The sequence below is a fragment of the Eumetopias jubatus genome, unplaced genomic scaffold (assembly GCF_037043125.1).
Source record: "Eumetopias jubatus isolate StellerSeaLion01/CBP00866 unplaced genomic scaffold, mEumJub1_p1.0 scaffold_5, whole genome shotgun sequence".
Taxonomy (NCBI): Eukaryota; Metazoa; Chordata; class Mammalia; order Carnivora; family Otariidae; genus Eumetopias; species Eumetopias jubatus.
This window is the reverse complement of record NW_028274811.1, coordinates 62,281,907-62,302,695: the sequence shown is the minus strand read 5'-3', so window position 1 is coordinate 62,302,695 and position 20,789 is coordinate 62,281,907. Positions and strand designations below refer to the sequence as shown.

Genomic DNA, 20,789 nt, shown 5'->3' with positions numbered 1-20,789 from the left:
GTTATAAAAATCCAATGTATTAATATTATCTAAAATACTTAGAACTGTGCCTAGCACACAGTAAAAATCAGTAACTGTTAGCCATTACTATTATTACAAAAAATATTTCTTTTTTAGCTTAGGTTTTAGAGTCACATAAAAAGATTTACATTTTTAAAGTAAGAGTAAAAGCCAACGTATCTTGATGATGTTTCTTACCTATTGATTTTTCGAGAATTCTTTAATACAGGAGTCATGAATTCATTCGTCTTGCAGGGATGAAGTACAAAAAAGGGTTGCCCAAGTATTGGATGCTCCTGTAAAAATCAGAGTTGGTCCGGGATTGCCAGTGTGAATTACTTTGAAAAAGTTAAAACACACAATCTGGTTTGTTAAAATAAAAGTTTGTCCAAGTTACTAAATTAAGATACAGATCACTTTCAGTTTTGAAATATAATTCATAATCCAAACATGAGAAAAAGCTGGAGAGAAGGAGTTACAAATTGATAAAGCAGTACATTCAAGGGGAGGAGGGTACACGGTTTTGTTTACACAAATACGAATTATAGATCCATTGTATCAGTTCCCTCGAATTCGTTGTCAACTGGTGTTTCCCTTCGGCTTCTAATTATTCCCCAGTTTTTCCTCAGGGATGTCTGCAAAGCCCAAAAGCCTGACCATTTGAACAACATATTTCATTCACCTCTTTGCAAGGGGAACAAAATCTTTCGCACACTTTTTTGCAGAAACTTGGCCACTATGTTGATTGTTTCAAGCCTGACTGCAGTGCCAAGAGGCACGTGTTCCATGGGTAGAATGGCAGGGGGATGAGGCAGGAGAATGGCCTGCATTATTTAAATTGTTGTACTTCTGTCTGTCTGTCTGTCTGTCTTCCTGAGTTCCTCTGTTTATCTGTTTCTATCCTTCTGTCTTTCCCAAGCTTATAGGGCTGTTTCTGGAAGTCAAAAGCCCATTCACTGGAATTCCACTGCCTTTATAAGAGAATGACTGCATAGAAATACAGGTCAGCTCGCTGCCAGGGTAGGGAGATGCACATCATTTGTCAAACAATGGGGAGCCCTAGGAGGTTTCCTGTAGGGAGTGACCTCGCACAAATTGTACTGACGCAAAAGCAATTATTGACAATAAATTTATTGATCGTTTACATTGTGGATTCACCATTATGCCAAAGACTGCAACTGCAAATACTGCTATGGTCTAAATGTTTGTATCTCCCCGAATTCATATGTTGAAATTCTAATGCCCAAGGTGATGGTCTTATAGGAGGTGGGACCTTTGGGAGGTGATTAGGTCAGGAGGGTAGAGCCCTCAGGAATGAGATTTAGGACCTTAGAGACCTCCAAATGCTAGCTCACCCCATTCTGCAACGTGAGGTCACAACAAGAAGTGTGTGACCTGAAAGGGAGCCCTCATGAGAACAGACTGGCACCCTGAGCTCAGACTTCAGAATTGTGAGAAATACATTTCTGTTGTCTATAGACTACCCAGTCTGTGGTATTTTGTTACAGCTTCCCAAGCAATCTAAGACAAATGCCTACAGAGATTGTGCAGGTGACCTGAAGGAGCAAGGTCAGTTGAATACACCAGCAAGTGACAGGGACTATGGGGGACCAGAGGGTGCTCTCAGCCAAGACTATGATTGCTACTCTGCTCCAGCCAATTGTGCCATGTGGGAATGCAGGTTCCGTGTGCCAGGTCTTCCCATTTGTCAAAATAGCCTAGGAATCCAGATTTTTATGTAAAACTTCCTAAATTTAAATTTTGGCACTTAAAAAAAAAAAAAAAAAAACAGACTGGGCCAAATAAAACAAGCCTCTTGGCTGGATTTGGACTAGGGGCCTAACTTCTCTTGGCTTCTTCTCCTCTTCTCAGCCGGTCCAAGGAGGAGCTGAACTCAGAGCATCCCTGGAAAGAATTACATGTGGTTGTTGCTGCTAACTCTAGCCTCGAACCCCAAAACACTTACGTCTGTGTGAATGTGCACAAACCTACTCACAGGAAATTGGAGGCACCTCCACTATGTATTGGAGACACTGGGTGTGGAGATTTGGGGATGCATATACATGATGAGGGTTGAGGTATCCATTGGGTGTGGGTTGGTGTATGTCTCCCAAGTGCCACTTCCAGAGTCTGCCCGGTGGCCTGACTTACAGCAGAGCCTGGGCTCCCTCTTTCCTGCTCTTTCCCTACCCCCTCCCGCTTATCCCTAAGCCAACCCTAGGGTCACAAACCAAATGTGTTATGCCTAAGGCAAGTCCTCCAGCCCAGCTTAATTCTGGCTCCTCTTACCTGCCTTAAACTAGTGCTTATTAATTCAACACATATCTATTGATCATCTCTTACATGTCTGCCAGGAACAGTTCTGCATATAGTAATAGAGATCACTATATCTCAGAAATAAAGTCCCTGATCCCATGGAACTTACATGCCAGTGCAAGAGACAGCCAATAAATACATAGAACAAATAAAGAAACAAGATAATCCAAATAATAATAAGTGCCATGAATAAAATAAAAAGGGTCCCTTGATTTTGAGAGCACTTGGAACCCAAAAGCTCCTTCTTGTTGTTAAATAAATCCCTTAAGTATGTTGTTAATCATGACCACTCTTCTAGCAATGTGTCAAAAACATCCATAATCACCTCCATGGTTAAACTGTATATGGCCAACACCCAATGCTTTCTCAAATATAACAGCTCCTCTTAGTTGTGGCAAATTAACCAAACCATTAATTACTTTTCAAATACAGACGGAAAATTAATTTTTAAAATACCCCCAAATCCTTGTTTCTAAATATGTAAGACTACTGAATACAGACCTTAGTTATTATGAATATAATAATGATTATTTAATGTAGAAAAATAAAAAGTTTCCCCAATGTGATTAGAATTCATATACACCCGCATTCATTCAATTAGCAAATATTAAGTTTTCCTGCCTGATAATTTTATAATGACTTAACCCTAACTAAAGGCAAAAGGATCCGTAGTTTTAAAATGTGGCTAATCTTAGGGATATCTTAATTCTGCGGAAGTGACAGAATTCAAAGTTAGCCTTATGACCTGAGCCAATACTATGTTTTTGGTCACATTCAATCCACTACTTCTGCAAGCCAAGCAATTTGTATTCAAAGCAAAGTAGAGAATTTACAAATAATTTGAGCCATCTAATTAGTGTAGACAATCAATCTGGATAATACTCTCCAAAAGCCATTTTTCTACAATGGAGATTTTTTAAGGATCATGCTATCTGGATTTTTTAAGGCTCAGGCTTTAGACAGCCAGAATCAGAGATGAAAGCCGTCTTTCATTTTTGGTTTAGGAATTACGTGCTGGAGTTCAAAAAAATCTAAAATCCTACACCTTATTTGTTTAACATACCATTTTCAGAAATGGAAGAACATCAAAACTGTCAGGATCTTTTTAGTGACATTTCTTAGATCAATTCAGAAGGTAAATTTGTGTGAAAGTGCTACCATCTGCTGTCAGTACTAATGAACTGATGCAAATCTGCACTGAGAAAAATGTCAGTGTGGAAATACATGCAGCCAATGAACTGTGTTAGGCTTACAACTCAATAAACACTTCTACTGGAGCAAAGTTCTGCTAAATGGTTTTCCGTGAAAATAGAAATGATGGGTCCGATTTCTATCTCTGTAACTCCAGAGGAGTTATATAGGCACATTCTCCTATGAAATTTAATTTAGCAATGGTTAAATGTCTCATAAAATAAGTCTGACATGAAAACTGTGAATTGGTTTCAGAACTATTAGATATTACTATCACAAGGAAATGATAATACTGCACCTTCATTCTTACATCTAATAAAGGGGATGAATTTCTTGGTTCGTGTCTTAATTTTCCTGGCTCTCCAGGAGGGCACAAATATAATTTCACATACTAAGCTTTCATCCAGTTTCATATTCCAGACTGATCAAATTTGCCTTGCACTCAGGGTACATTCCTCAGAAATGGAGAGAAATATTTCCCTAAGCCTGCTTCCTCAAGCAGGGAGAGGAACAGGGCTATCGAACAGCTACAGTATGAGACACTGTACTAAGTGCTTTGCACAGGGTCACCTATCTGAATAATTCTTTGAGGAAAGCTTTCTTTTTGCCACTTTGGAGAATGGGTTCAAAGGGATTATGTTTAAAGTCACCCATGTAGTGAGGGGTGAAGCACCTCCAAAGTCCAGTCTTTATACTGCACCGCCTCACCCCACTGACCAGAGGTGGCAGCAAGGACATTTAATCCTCTCTAGCCCATCTCTTCAAAAATCTATTTGTTTTTATTTTAAAATAATGTGTTTTCATAAAATTGTAAGGGCAATATATACAGAGAGCTCAGAAAATACAGAAAAGAACAAAGAGTAAAAGCAGGATAACCTAAAACTGCCCAACTCAGATTTCATCACTATTTGGTGAATTTCAAACTTTTTCATGTACACACATGTAGTTTTCTATTGCTTTTTATTCATCGAACAGATAGATGTTTATCAAGTGCCTACTACATGCCACTCCCAGCCATATGTTTTTTGTTGGTGTTCGCGAAATTTCTTTGTCTTCTGTTTTACAGATTTCTGTGCTTATTTCTATTTTTTCCCAACATATATTTTGTTTGGACCTATTTTGTTGTTCTTAATTTTTAAATGTTCCATGGGTGCTTAAGAATATGTATAAAGAATATGGAATCTTGAGTTGTTGGCTACAGCGCTCTCCATGTGTCACTAGATCAAGCTGGTTAATTGTGTTGTCCACATTTTCTAGACTCCTATCCGCTTGATCTATGAATTTCTAAGAGAAGTTCAAATCTCCCCTATAATAGCTGATCTGTCCACTTCTGCTTGTAGTTTGTCGATTTTTGCTTTATATAACCTGAAGCTGCTTTATTTAAATGCATATATTTTCCTAGGGAATGAAGCTTTAATACAAAGTGATCATACTTATCTCTGATTATGCTTTCTGTGCCCCAAAAAAGGGACTTCTGATAAAAATATAGCCACACCAAATTTCTATTTACCTTATGCCTTTAAAAATTATTTGCCATTCAATGTGTATCCTGTTTGATATGTTTCCTATAAAAATAACATTGACAGGTTTTTAAGAAATCCACCTTTTTAATCTATCTCTTAAATGGAGCGTTTAGTTCATTTATAGGCTTTGTGATCATTGGTATAATTTAATTCCTTCCATCTTATTTTAGACTTTTTCTTTTTGGAGAGAGAGAGAGAGCGTACACGCACACATGTGCAGGATGGGGAGGGGCAGAGTGCACTGGTGGGGGGAGCCACAGAGAGGGAGAGAATCTGAAACAGCCTCCATGCTCAGTCCAGAGCCCAATGCACAGCTAGATCTCATGACCCCGAGATCATGACCTGAGTCAAAATCAAGAGTCAGATGCTTAACCAACTGAGCCACCCAGCCACCTCTTATTTTAGACTTTTTACTTATTCTGTTTTTAATGTTTCTTTTGCTTTTCATTTTTCCTCCTCTGTTGCTTTCCTTTGGATTAATTGAGTGTAGGCTCAAATTATTTTCTCATTGCTTTTTTCTCTTTTTATGAATTTGAAATTATCCCACAATCTTTAAGTAAATATTTTACTTAATAAAATATAGTTACTCAGTATATTTGCCTTTTTCCCAAATAATTCAAGTACCCTGGGATGTTTAACTCTGATCACTCCTTCCTGATTTCTGTTCTACTGTTGTGCAGTATTTCAGTTGTATCTTTTGTTTTTTAATCCCATAAATTAGATATTATTACTGTTTTGAACTCAGCGCTTGAGATTTACTCACATTTGACTATTCTTTTTGCTTACCATTTTTTCCCTATATCTAGGGTATTCATTCTGGGATCATTTTCTTTATCATTGAAATATGTCCCTCAGAACACCCCTTAGTGAAGATCTGTAGGTAGTAAATGTCCCATATTGTTAATGCTTTATCTTTGCCCTCATTTTCGAAAAATAAGTTTTTGTAGATATAAAATTTTAGGATACAATCATATTCTCTCAACACTTTGACTATATTATCCCATTTTCTCCTGGCTTCCATTTTTGTCTGTTTGGAAGTGAACTATCGGTCACATTGTCACTTTTTTTTTTTAAGATTGATTATTTATTTATTTATTTATTTATCTATTTGACAGAGAGAGACAAAGCAAGAGAAGGAACACAAGCAGGGGGAGTGAGAGAGGGAGAAGCAGGCTTCCCGCTGAGCAGGGAGCCCGATGCGGGACTCGATCCCAGGACCCTGGGATCATGACCTGAGCCAAAGGCAGACATTTAACTGACTGAGCCACACAGGCACCCACATTGTCACTTTTTAAGATCTTCTCTTTCCCTTTGATGTTCTACTATAGTGTGTCCATGTGTGGATTCCTTTTCATTTATCCTGCTTGGATTCACTGAGCTTCCTGAATCTGAATATCAGAGTCCTTTCAGCAATCCTGGAAAATTCTCAGCATCAGCTTTTTGAATATTAATTCTGTTTTATTCCCTCCAGCTCCTCCTTCTGGAATTCCTATTAGACACGTCTTTGTCCTCCTCCCTCTGTAGTGTCTCTTAGCCTGTTTATGATCTTTCTCTCAATTTTTGCTACAATGTGTATAATTCTTCAGAGTCTTCTTCTAACACATCAATGCTTCAACTGTATTTATTGCTTTTCAGTTGAGGCTAATTAGATGCTTTCCTTTCAAAAGTTCTATTTGATTGTTTATTAAATTCACCTGATCATTTTTGATAGTCTTTTTTCCTGTATTATACTGTCAGTATTTTCTTCTATTTTAATAACTACAGTCAACATATTTATTTTGTATTTTTGCACCAAAAATTTTTAACATATAAATTTGAGTATCTGATACTATAGTTTGTTGTTTTTGCTAGCTTTCACTTTTAGTGGCTTGTTATAAATTCTGTATTTTTTAAATTGTGACCAAGTAGAACTATAAATACAGTAATTCTTTGAGGCCTAGGATTATAAATGTGTCCCTCCAGAGAAGTTTACATATGCTTTTTTTCTGATGCCTAGGGGTAGGGAGGGAAGAAGAGGGATTCCAACTCCATACTCACATGTTTAGGAATTAGGAATTTTCTGGGTCTACATCTTTTATTCTTTTTACATGCTTTATATAGAGTATGGCAGAAGGGGTCCAAATGGGTAAGAGGAAAAAATTTTAATATATAGAGAATGATGGGGAGGCATGCTATTTTCGGCCAGTTGGCGAGGGAAGGCCTCTTTGCCAGAGGTAACACTTGAGCAGAGAGCTGACCAAGTGACAAGCAAGCCATGTAATTCTTTGGGAAATGAGTATTTTCAGCTTGGGAACAACAAGGGCAAAGACCTTAAGATCCTCCCGAGGGAGAGTGCTTGGAGTGTTCAAAAAACAGTATGAAGACCAAGGTGGCCGGGTGGGATGAAGGGTAATAGTGGCAAAAGGAAGACTGGAGGGATAACCAAAAGGTAAGATCATGGAGCACCTTGCAAGGCACGGAAAAGATTTGGAGTTTTATTCTGAGTGTGATGGGGAGACTTTGGGGAGATTTTAAAGAAAGTGACATATTCTGATTTACAGTTTCAAATATTAGTCTTGATACTGGAGAAGGAGAAGCAAAAGAGCAGGTAGGAGGTGGTGTAGTAGCTCAGACAGGATGGTGGCCTGTACTAGGTGATAGTAGTGTGGGTGGGGGAGAATGGTCAGGTTTGAGATTTATTTTTGAAAGGAGAGCCAACAAGATTTGCTGAAGGATTCAATATGCTGTATGAGAAAAAAGAAAGAACCAAGGATGACTCCCAAGTTAAAATATCTGCTCATGTTTTCTTGACTATTTGTCTAGTGAGGGTTTGCAGGGGTTTTCTTATTAATGGGTATTAGCTCTTTCATAACTTTTGAGGACACTAATTCTTTTCATTCACTCAGCCATCACTTCACAGTGATGGTTCAAATGTTAGTAATAGAGTGCTCCATAAACAAATAACACCAGCTCCCATAAAAGATGCTGAAATATTCAAAATATTTTAAATTTCTAGATTGTTCATTGTCTTTAAATTTTGCTCATGATGATTTACATGTGGAATGTAGTATTAGATAATTAAATCTGTATTTTTTCTTTTATTTCTTTTATCATTTTTATGTTTAAAAATCCTATTCAGAATTAGAAAACTAGATATTTACTTATATTTATGTACTTATATTTATATTTTACCAGTAAACTACTTGCTGTTCCCCCCAAAACACTATTTTTCTTACCTCTAACCCTTTGTGCATGAGGTTCTCTCTGTCTGGAATACCCTCCCGCTTTTTCTCACCTACTAATGCCCATTTCTCCTACAGATCTCAGCTTTCTTTTACCCCAATCCTGCATCAGGTGCCCTCCCTCTGTGTTCCCACTGCACCTCCTGCTTACGCCTACTGTTTAATTCCACACCATTCTGCATAGGCAATTGACTGTTTACAGGAATCTTCTGTTACTAGACTGTAATTCCTTGAGGGGAGAGGAAGGATTCTGATTACTATTTTGATCTCAGCATCCATAATAGTGCCTTTCACCTAGTAGGCACTCAATATATATTAGTGGAATTACTGCATAGACAAATACAAGCTACTGTGCCAAAGTAAATTATCGGCATACGCAGCCTGTTTTATAAAGGGGGATATTTGTGTGGAACGCACCAGTGGCCCCTATGCCGCTGTGGGGACGTTAAGGGAAAAGAAACATTTTCTCTCGTCACAAAACCAGGGGCAGTATCTTCTGTACGTTTATGAGTCTCCAGATAAGATAAGAACTTCAGTATCTGTTTTCCCAAATATTTCTTCCAAAGTACATCTAAGAACAAAGAAGAGGGTCTAAAAGAATGGTCAGGAATAACTCTCCACATAAAAACTTATGCCAGCTGGGGTGCCTGGGGGGCTCAGTCGGTTGAGCAGCCAACTCTTGATTTTGGCTTAGGTCATGATCTCAGAGTCCTGGGATTGAGCCCCACATTGCATCAGGCTCTGTGCTCAGCGGGTAGCCTGCTTCAGGATTCTCTCTCTTCCTCCTCCCCTCCCCCTGCTCACTCTCTCTCTCTCAAATAAATAAATGAATCTTTAAAAAAAAAAAAAAAAAAACTATGCAATGCATTCTAAAATCTATGTATTAGCTTCCACACAAAAAATAATATCCTATATTACTACTGAAAAAAATTGATGTACCAAGATGCATATTTTAAATCTCTGAGTTAGCCTACTCCCTGCCATACCACAGTATCCCCCTAAGGTGTGTAACCCAGACTAAGAAACTAAAAAACACTATTAAAATATATAATAAACTCATGACTTTCTACTTAACTCAGTCCTCTATCAGTTCATGTGTTTTTCACTAATGCATTCACAAATATCCCTGAATACCTATTGTGGGTAAGACTCCATGCTAAACATTCAACCATCTATCTGTCCATCCACCCATTCATTTACTCAAAGCAATATTTAGAAGCATAATTCTATATGCCAGGCACTGTTCTGGGCACTGGAGATATAAGCATACTCAAGACAGAAGCAAAATCTGCTCTCATGGAGTTTATAGTCTAGTTTTGGGTACTAGAAAGATAGAAAAGAACATCCCATTATCTCAACTCCTGAGGTTTACAATCCAGCTGCTCCCCCAATACTCAAAGTCCTGGTTTGCACCTCCAGGGGAGAGAATTCCAAAGGTCAAATACGTTTTTCACCACTCACTCTCCTCCACTTAGGATTTCTAAAGAGAATGGAAGAAGAAATCCCTAGGGAGAACAGAAATTTCATTTGGCCTGATGCTGGCGGGGGGAGTAGTGGGACTTGTGAGCAGAAACCAGAAAAGCTGGCAGAGAGGTACCCTCTGTGGGAGGGATTTTTTCTTTTCATCATTTGGAGAAGAGACATGAGGAAGCCTCCCACTCCAGAGAAGTCCGTAGGGATCTCAGGCACTAGTAGAGAATATGCTCCCCACTGTGAGATGCAGGGGATCCTGAGACAGGCTTGCAAGTGCTAGAGGCCAGAGATGAGCTCGCCAATAAACGAGAGGCAGCCCAGACCTGAGGACCCATGGACAGAAAGACTCTTTGTTCCCTGGAGTGATACTCATGGTGAGATCCTGATGCCTCCTCAACTACTATTTCATCCTGCAAATCTAATGCTTGTTGTAACGTGAGGGGTTTCCATAACGCTGCGTTGAGTGCAACGCAGTTGGAAACACTGGACTGTGCACAGGATGTATATTTTTATGAGCCCAGAGGGACCTGGAGTCAAATGGAATAGAACATCTCCTCTCCACTCCTCATCTTTCCCCATGCTCATGAGGGCAACCACGATTCAAGGGTTACAGAAATCACTATAACACACAACAGATTATGTACCACTCAAAAGGCAGAAATCCAGGAATATGGGAACTGAGAGAAAGGAGAGGTCAGTTCTGACTGGTGGGAGGAGGGGCAGCAAAGACTTGCTGAAGACATGGCGCTTCAGCCCATCTAGGCCTGAAAACAGTGGGCAGGACTTGGGGCGGAGGGAGAGAAGCCTGTGGCTGGAGGCTCTAAGACAGAAAGAGATCACTCCAAATTTAGTGGGAAGGGAGCTAAGTGAGGGACATGCAGACTTCCATCTTTTAAGTAAGACTGAGAAGTCTGGTAAAGTTAGAGAAGAAAAATGCTTTTTTTTTTTTTTTTTTTGACAGAAAGAGCGAGAGAGGGAACACACGCAGGGGGAGTGGGAGAGGGAGAAGCAGGCTTCCCGCGGAACAGGGAGCCCGAGGCGGGGCTCAATCCGAAGGCAGACGCTTACCCGACTGAGCCACCCAGGCGCCCCAAAAATGCCTATTTTTGTTTATGGTGTTGGTGACGTTAAATAACTGAAGCGATCCCTGTAAGATCCAAAGAATTCTCTGGAAGTAATCAACACCTAGACAAGACAAAGAAGCAAGATTTGAAGTACAAGCAATCCTTTCTTATAGTTTTGAAAAGAGACAGGGAAAAACGGGGGGAGGAAAGAAATATCCCAGGACAGACATCTATCGTCAACGAGTGTGTGAGGAAACAGCTACAAAGACAGTGAGAGAAGATTCAAAAATAGATTCAAGTGGGAAAGAAATCAAAGTCGTGCCCAAGTACCATGAGAGGTCAGCAAGTTCTCCTGTTTCTTGGACAGACAGGGGGAGCTCGGGGAAGCGACGCTTTGCTCAAGTTGCACCTGTTGTTATTTTGTGGCCAGTTAACTAGGAATAAAACCCTAACGGTGTTTGGAAAGGTAGATTAAAAAAAAAAAAGAGTTCTTCAAATTCATATGCTGCACAGAAGCCACTAGGCTTCCTAGAATTTTTATTAAAAATTACAAACATCACAGCAATAGTTCTTAGATACCACCTCCTCTGCTAACAAAAACTTTCCTTTCATGGCTCCAGAGGGAGTCCAGAAACTAATTCTCCCACTCCTGCATACATCTACAAAGGGCTGCTGACAGTCCCAACTCCAACCCCTGGATTAGAAAGCAGAGTGGGAATACATTTATAGACTCTATATGGGTTGTTGCTTTAAGCAACACCATTAATATGTCAGAATTCTGAGTTCCCAAACTTCTTCAGTTATCAATTTGCTGTACATTATTTAATCTCTCTGTATTTTGATATGCAAAATAGAAACAGCACTGCTGCTACTTCACAGGGCGAAAGGAGATAACCAACAAGACCATTATGAAGCTTGCTGGGGGAAAAAGAGCTTATGTAAATGTCTATTAATTAAACAGGAATGGCTGCACAACTAGGTCAGGCATGATGATAAGACTAAACAACCCATCCCAGCCACCAGCATCAAAAAGAAGAAATGAACATTTAATCCTGATAGCACTTGTTGGTTGCATTTTATAAAGAATATTAAATTGTAATACTCTGTAACATAACGCAGAATAGCATATTTCAGACCATCCTCAAAGAATTCTTTGATAGAACAGAAACTTATTAGAGACAACAGCCAAAAACAAAAACAAAAGAGCAAGCCAATTACTAATGAAGAACTTGTAAAAAGCTAATCAAAGCTCTCACCCAGAGAAAATGAGAAAATCTGAGGCTCAGAATGATTTTGTATATTGATGAGATTTTTATATAGCGTCACAGAAAGAAAAATAAAACAGATTTAAATGAAGACAAAAGGACTCTAAGTCTCTGTTTAAAAGCCTCGTTATGTTCCATATCAACGTTTTTATTAAAATGTTCTGTTCTGGTGGAAACATCCATTTTTTAAAAATACCTGATGGGCGGTGGTGTCTATAGAGGACACTCTCAGTTTGTCTCTCTCTAGTCAAACCCCTGAGTGTTGGGAGAGCCAGACAGAACCCTCATTCAGACTCCACCCATCTTCTAGAAAATTGCTCAGAGGGGTGGCTTATCCAAGGTCATAGCACTCAGAAATGATGGAGCTAAGAGTCATGTCCAGATTCCAGAATAGAACGGAGTCTTTCCCTGCCATTGCCAAGCCTGCTAAGGACTAAATGCAGCAAGCGCTTCAGCATGAAACAACTTGCAGGCATTACATTTATTCTATTTTTGTTTTAAAGGAAAACAACTGGGAGCTTGTTCTTTCCAAGCATTAATTCTTTTTTCCCCCCCCTTCTACTATATTACATAATGGTGACAATTTTTGGCTTACTAAGTCTATTTCTGAGATACTCACTAAAACAGTGACACTATTTTGGAGCTGGGGATATTGGGGTATAATAGCGAGGTGAATCAGCAATGATAAAATTCAAGGGTTTTCAACAACAAACTCACAACCTAATTCATTGATAATCAGATATTAACGTCTGACAACTATCATACAGGAAGATGTTTTATGAGCAATACAAAATAAAATAGCAGTCTGTTAGTATAATTACTTTTTAGAACGGTGCCAAACACAATTTTAAAGCAACAAAAAGACATACAGATGAATCTTCAAGATGATTTTTTAAAAAATATCACAATGCTCTCTTCAGATAAATATAATCAATGTAAATTCCTAATAAAAGCACCTTAGTTTACAACTAACAGTTACGTATTGCCTTCCTGCTTCTTATCCAACTTTGGTAATATAAAGATCCCTTTTATTCCCAGAAGCAGATTTCCCAGTGATTTAAGTTAAAATTAGCTTTACTCTTAAGAAGATCTCTCAAAAGAGACTCCATGAAGAAAATTCCTAAGGATGTGATAAACCCATTACAAATCTGTTATTACTTGTTTAATAATGAAAAATATTAGGCAAAGATACATAAAAATTTAGCTACTATGAGATAATTGCTCCCACTTTTTAGACTACTAATAATTAGAAATGAGGTAATAAAAACAATGCTACTAATAGGCTATAGTATTAAGAAATTACACTCTTCCATATAAAACTATAATCACAGATTTTCTTCAGACAATTGTATCTTGGTATTGTGTAAACAAGTATTATGGGTAAGGATGGCAGCTACTTATTTTTAAAGATATTTTATTAAAAATGTAAGCAATGTTAGGATAAAAAAATGTACATTCTAGTCCCACGTCCCAACCAAATCCATTTTTTTCATTTCTCCATAGTAACTTCTGCTAGAATTTTAAGAACTGATTTTTATAGCTTGGATCTAGTTCTGTAAGTCTAGGACACAAAAAAGAGAGTCTAAAACTGAAAAAGAAAACCGGTACCAGGAAATCCGTGCAGGCTTCCCACATGACCTCAAGGCTAACTAAGAGACCACTATTATTCTCTCATACGTCCCTTCAACCAGTGAAGTCAATAAATCTTATGATTGCTTCAGACTAGGTCATCCTTAAGTTTTTGTTTTTCCTTTCTCTTAAAGGTTGATTTCTTCCCAATTTTATTGATACTGATCTATCTACTTATCTTTCATAGCTATGTACACAGTGAATATATCATTTTTGATTCATTTTTTCTTTTTAGCTCTTAACATTATTTCATATGCACTTTTCTGTATTTTGCATACTTATAACTTTCTTTTTAGCTATATAATATTCCATCTGGCCAATATAGTAGACTTTACCATTATTCCTCTGTTATTTAGACCATTTTCCAGTTTTATACTATTATACATTGTGTGTGTGTGTGTATGTGTGTGTGTCATGGATTATGGGTTATTTCCTTATAATAACATTTCAGGAATAAGTAAAAACAGTGGGGATATCTATATGGCTGTTAATCTGTATTATCACATTTCCCTCCAAAATTATTAAACCAATGTATATTGCCACCAATACAAACTACTTGTCTAGTCCCTCACTGTTTTAAGTAGCACCATCTTAATGTTAGAATTAAATCCTTCCTGGAAATATTTCACAGGAATATCACACAGACTTTATGAAGACTCTAGGCAACTAGCTTAGGCTTTATGCCACTTTTGACTTGGCCATAGGACGCAACCCTTGGGAATTAATGACTTGGTGTAGGAGAACAAACATACGGAGAAGGGTTAGGGCTCAGGGTAGGGTGACTCTCTCAAATGCTCGTAAACACCTTCTGTCCCTGATGCTGTTTTTCCAGATTGGTTGGGGCAGGGTCACCAACTTCTCAGAAAGCTATGCCAAAGCCTCAATCTCTCAGAGGAGGCCTGGATTATCTGACCCAAGTCTCCAACAACATGGTACCTGGGTCTCAGAGGCCATGAAAATAGGCCATGACAAATCACATTAACTAAAGTTCATGCTCTCCTCAGATTCTGTGGCAGTTGGTATAAATATGGCTATAGTATTATCATACCACTCCTCTAAAAGCTCTTGAGTTTCCTTGGCAAGGGTTTGGAAAATAATGTTAAGTGTAAAAACCAGCACACAACATTGTATATTCATTATGATTACAACTATGGATATGCTGACATGAAACTTGCCCACTAAGAAAATGGTATCCAAACTTTCATCTTGCAGCATGGCATGAAAGAAGAATGTCAAACTGATATAAATATAATTGGCAATAAACACACCTGAGGGAATGTGAATTTTCTTCAACACTTTTTATTTTTTTTACACTGAAAATACTATTTTTAGTATGTTCTTCATGAGGCCTACTAATTTTTTTTTTTTTTTTGGGGTCCTAGCTGGTGCTCCTCTAGTAATAGTAACAGCTGCTTTTCCAGCACAATGTAAAACTCTCAGAGCATTCATCAAGCAGAACAGCCTCCCCATTTTGGCCTCAGGACAAGACCCACGCTGAGATGGGCCCATCTACAAACAGATCAAAGGACAAATCCAGCTCCCCCCTCAAAGAAAAGGGCTCTATCCCAGGCAATACACACCAATCAAGTTGGGAGTATGTGTGATGTCCATGCACTGACCTTCCCTGTGAAGCCCTGGAGATACTCAGCCAAGTTAGTTCACACAGAGTCAGTCTAACTTTCCACTAGGGAAGCCTCAGAATTTTAGAATTGTACTTAGTTTCCCAATTTGATAAAGAAGATATTACTCTTAATATCTATATTCTTAATACCTAGTACTCTGAAAACATAAATTTAAAAGGTGATTTTATGCCAGTACTTTCATTTACATCTTTACTTCTATAAGTCAGTGTTTTATTCCAATATCTTTAGAATTTTTGCTTATACACACTTACACTTTAAAAATATATATCAATTGGGGCTCCTGGGTGGTACAGTTGGTTAAGTGTCCAACTCTTGGCTTCAGCTCAGGTTGCAATCTCAGGGTTGTGAGATGGAGCCTCATGTCAGGCTCTGTGCTCAACGTGGAGTTTGTTTAAGATCCTCTCTCCCTCTAGGGGCGCCTGGGTGGCTCAGTCATTAAGGGTCCGCTTTCGGCTCAGGTCATGATCCCAGCACCCTGGGATCAAGCCCCACATGGGGCTGCCTGCTTCGGCGGGAAGCCTGCTTCTCCCTCTCCCACTCCCCCTGCTTGTGTTCCCTCTCTCAGCTGTGTCTCTGTCAAATAACTAAATAAAATCTTTAAAAAAAAAAAAAAGAATTTCTCTCCCTCTGCCCCTCCACCCCTTTCTAAAATAAATAAATCTTTACACACACACACACATATATCCAGGAACAGGAACATAAGTTGACTTCTAAATTTTTCCTTAAATATTTGCAAAGGGTGTCATTTCCAGTGTATTGTAAATATTGACCATTTTAAATACATGCTTTTATACATATACCATTTTAAATAATGTTATTCTGTCATTCTCTTAAATGTACTCAGTCGAAAATAAATGAATGCCACAGTATTATGATACCTACCATCATTCATTTTAAAAATATATGAACAATTGGATATTTTACATTTTTCTCCTTGAATTCATCTCCATTCTGCTCTGTCAAAGAATTTTATCTTAATGTATATTTTATGCTTAAAAACTTTTTATTGATCATATTCTTGTAAACAAAAAATAGAAGAAAGGAATTCATTTTCCAAAATTTCCCATGACCATTTTGCTCTAAGTGTTAAATTAGCTAAGACAACTGACTGTGTTGTCATTATAATTATTAATAGTAATCAGTTAATCAAAACTAAATGTTATAAAATTTGGAAAAAATAAACATAAAAAGTGAATTATTTTTGGAAATCATAGTAGCCTCACTTAGTGTGTACTACAGGTCATACATTTTTCATACATGTATGAATCCATTTAATCCTCACAACACCCTACTATTATTAACCCCATTTTATCAATGCAGAAACTAAGGTCAAGAAAGCTTAAATGATACCTCAAGGTCACAGAGCCTGGATCTGCACACAGACTCTCTGGCTCCACAGTCCAGTCACTTAACCACTGCCCAGTACATCTCGACTCTTAAAAATAGAGATTGAGGCCAGAAAAGGGGAGCTAAAATAAAGAGGGTATCCAAGTGTTCCTTTTAGTGGCCTGGCTGAGCAATAGGCCATGCTAAGGGCTGGGATGGGTGTGAGGTACGCCTTTGTTTTGTACAGTGGCAGAAAGGCAAAAAGGGAAAGTGGGAAAGGAAAATCTTGGCCACAAGTGCCTTTTCAGACAGATGGATTCTATGAGAGGGTGCATATGGAAGCGGAAGATCTGGAAATTAATTCCTTTAAAATTCTCCATACCCACACACTCTTTGGGAAGTCTTCACATACACACAAGGGTACATACACTCCAGTTTGAATGGAACTGGTCTACTCAATCTCTGATACAATACAAATTAGAGGTTTTGTGAAACATTTTTAATGCTTTTGAAACAAAATTTAATTAAAATTTAAATTATTTTAACCCTTGAATTTTATTTTAAAATGGCAGTTAATTTCAATAATTTGGAAGGACCCAAATGCTAAAATGTAACCAGATAGTAATAAGCATAACTATAATCTACATGGTAGTTTCATAATGATTAGATGTAATGCATGAAAAGATAGCAGGTCAGTAATAGAGCCATGCATAAAACCCTCCTCTCAAAATCTTTATTTGCATTTCTATTACTGAAATCATTTTCTAATAATGAAGTTGCCATGAGAGAAGCTCCATTACTAAGGAATCACTGTTACAGAAACAACGTTATTAAAGCATTGCTATGTACAGGAACTTTTATTAGAATGATACAAGTTGTATATCATTGTAATAAAGCTTCCATTATAATCCTAATTGCATAAAGCTATGTTTGAGTATAGCAATGCTAGAGCTGTAGGACTTTTAATAAAGTATCAAAATAATGCTTTGGTAATAGGACTGTTTAGCATACTAATACTTCAGGGAAGGCTGAACTGACTAATGGATGATGTTTATGTCACTGATTAGACACACTATAGCAAGAATTAAAAAGAACCCTCATGTACTTAGTAACATGCAGCCCAGATATGTATGTGCTGAGGGTACACATAGCAGTTCTCTTTGGTATAATAACTCAGTATGTCCAATTCACTAACTGGTACAATAGCAAATTGCTAAAATGGACATTTGTAACTGTAATAATTAAGATGTTTAATGTTCAGATCTACAGAGAGCTGGTTATCAAAAAATTAACAGTAAATTATATACACCCACAGACATATCTTGAGAATTGCCTGTTAGAAGAACTACTGGAGAAATTGCGTTTTTGTTGGTGGAAGAGGGAGGGTGTGAGGGGAGGAGGGAGGGAGAGAGAGATTAAATATTATATGGATAACTCATTCTAAGATGCTACTCTATGTCATACATAAATGATACCATGATCTTTCTGAGTTAACAACTAGAAGTTACTATCGGACTTAGGTTCCTACCAGAGAATTTTAGCATATTTGTTCAAATGTTTGTTTTTGTGTTTGCTCTAATGCAGTCAAGTATTCAGCTGTTCCCTCTAGACGCATATATAATATTCACCACCAGAGACCGCCAGAGAGCCATCCAGTCACCCAGGAGGCATGAAGACGCTCCTTAATATACCTGCTGTGTGGATACCAGCAAGCAAGGCACCAGGCTGTCTGAAAAGGGCTTCAGCAGAGGCAACGGCATCAGAGGCCCGCAGGTGGTTCTGCCACAGCCATATTCACCATCAGATAATGGGGCCAAAGCCATTTTGGTTTTGAGATCACTTGTGACAGATGGATTGACTTGGAATCTGCCTGGACAGCAAAGTACTTTTATCTTTGAACACAGTGTCTCCTTTCCATAGTTCCCACTTGGCCTCTGCCTTCCAGATGTGATAAACTGCAAACAGTTAGGTGGGGTTCACTTAAGGCCCAGAGGTTCATTTTTCCTACTGAGTCTGGTGATCAAGGGCAAATGTGAACATTCCCATAGTGTGATGGTCCCCAAATCTTTGTAGCACCTGAGAGGAAGGTACAAGATTTCATTTTTTTACTGTATGGTCAGCTGGAATATGTTATTTTTCAGGATTCTAATATTCTCTCATTAAATATGATCAGGCCAAACTAGTTTGCAGTGAGACAGTGAGGGACTCTGTTTCTGAGCTACAACAAAGTTTGAAATCTCTCGAGGTGGGAGTGTGTGACACTAAGACAATAAAAGAGCTTAATTATCCAACTGGTCAACTAAACACCTGCAAAAAACAGAAGCATCCAAAACATCTGAAGGTATTTCAACTTCCATGAATTTAACCAGAAATGTGAAATCAGATAATTAAAAAAAAAAAAAAAAAACTATTTGAATTTTGGCATCCACTTGAGTTTGCAGCTTACAATTCTCTAATGTCCTTATTTTTAATACTTGGGGTGGGGGAGAGGGAGGCACCCCAAGCTTTCCAATCAGGTCTTGCAAGGAAAAGCTAAGCTCTCATTGTAAAAAGAATATTCTTTACGCAAAAGTCTTACATCAAAATGGTGAAGACTCAAGAGGCTTACATAAATAAATACTGATGGACTGATTTCTTTGGAAACTGATTCTAATTTCACTGCCTCCCATTTCCTTATCTTCTCCACAAACATTTTGTCAGTATCCCCCAAAGTATAGCTCTCCTTTACCCTCCCCCCCTCAACCCCTTCCTCTATCTCCTTGAAGACAGCCCGGTCCCACACACCCGCTCTTTCCCTCTGGCCTGCCACAGACTCCTGGTTTCCTCTGCTCCAGTCTCTCCACTCTCACCTTGCACAGATACCTAATTCATCATCCCAATTACCAATTTTATGTCACTCTCTTGCTCAGAATCATTCCTTATTACTCACTGCTTATTGAGCAGAGCTTAACCCTTTTGGGGGCACCTATCCCTTTCAATATCCAATAAGGGCTGTGGACTTTGCAAGAATGCATAATGCACACAGGTTTTTGCCTACGATTCAAGGGGTTCACATACACCCTTGAAACTTGGGGATTTGGGACCCTTAAGTAAGAAACCCAAAACTATGAAGCATGAACTGTGTGGCCCTCCATTCAGATTCCCTGCAAGCTGGCACCAATTATTTTTCAAGCCTTACATTCTATCAGAGTACCCCTAATCACAGACAAGAGTTAAGTCTCCACTGAGCACCCACCATATGCTAGGAACTACTCTAAGCCCCAAAGACATAGCAGCAAATAAAACAACAAAGCTTCTACTGTTGCTCATATTCTAGAAACCCACAGTTATCCTGATGTGGTCTTGTCACACCTTGACCAACTACTGCATATCCTCAAAGGTATGCAATTCCTAGTTTTAGAAACCTACCTCTTCACATACCTCACACTCTTTTCAACTGGGTTTTTTCTCTACTCTCAGTTTACCTTGTGTTTCCTCATCTCTATGCTGATCCCCCTACCTGGAATAATCCTTCACCTCCCTCTCCATCTACCAAATATTCAAAGGCAATTTCAAGCCTTTCTCTTTTCAGGAAGTCTTTCTAGAATCATTTCAGCTCACAATAAAACTCTCTTCTTATAATCTCTATCAGTGATCTTGTACTTTTTCATATACTGCCTATAGCACCTCTTTAGAGCTGTTTTATTATATAACTTATTACTATCGATTAATTCTGCTGTGTAATCTGTGAATTATCACCCCATCTCTGGAAAGGGGGACCATGTTATAGATTTCTATTTCCTGACCAGTGCTGTCCATCATAGTGCCTCTTACACACACCACCACTAAATCTCCCTTTGTTGGTTATTGCGGATTGATGGCAAGAGATGATGCCACTGGAGTGATAAAACTTCTCCCTAACTTTCAGGGGTGATCCAGAGAAATTTCAGAGAAGCATTCTCTGCTTGGGGATTGATAGCATGACCAAAGTGATGCACAACTTAGCAAACCAACCCAACCACTGTTATTCATCATTTTGATGGTGAGCCACCTATGTGCAGTCATCAGCATGCAGACAATATGTAATATGGTTGTTTATATTCTAAATAATAATTTGCTTTTGCCATCTACATATGGCAGAGATTGGATGCATTCTTAT

The 20,789-nt window shown here is 38.4% G+C and overlaps 1 protein-coding gene across 12 annotated transcripts in view; it reads right to left on the bottom strand.

Moving 5' to 3' along the window:
- The window catches only part of ATG10 (autophagy related 10), a 238,270-nt gene that overhangs the window by 13,979 nt on the left and 203,502 nt on the right, over positions 1-20,789 (bottom strand). For 11 of the 12 annotated variants that reach the window (XR_015768185.1, XM_088023380.1, XM_088023376.1 and 8 more), the window contains exon 6: positions 199-296. Coding sequence is in view for 10 of the 12 variants with exons in the window: in XM_088023380.1 (XP_087879506.1) it covers positions 199-296 (98 nt within the window). In the remaining 2 variants the exon portion in view is untranslated. Of the gene's footprint in view, positions 1-198; positions 297-20,789 lie in introns of those variants that run through there. The other variant, XR_015768186.1, reaches the window with a different exon arrangement.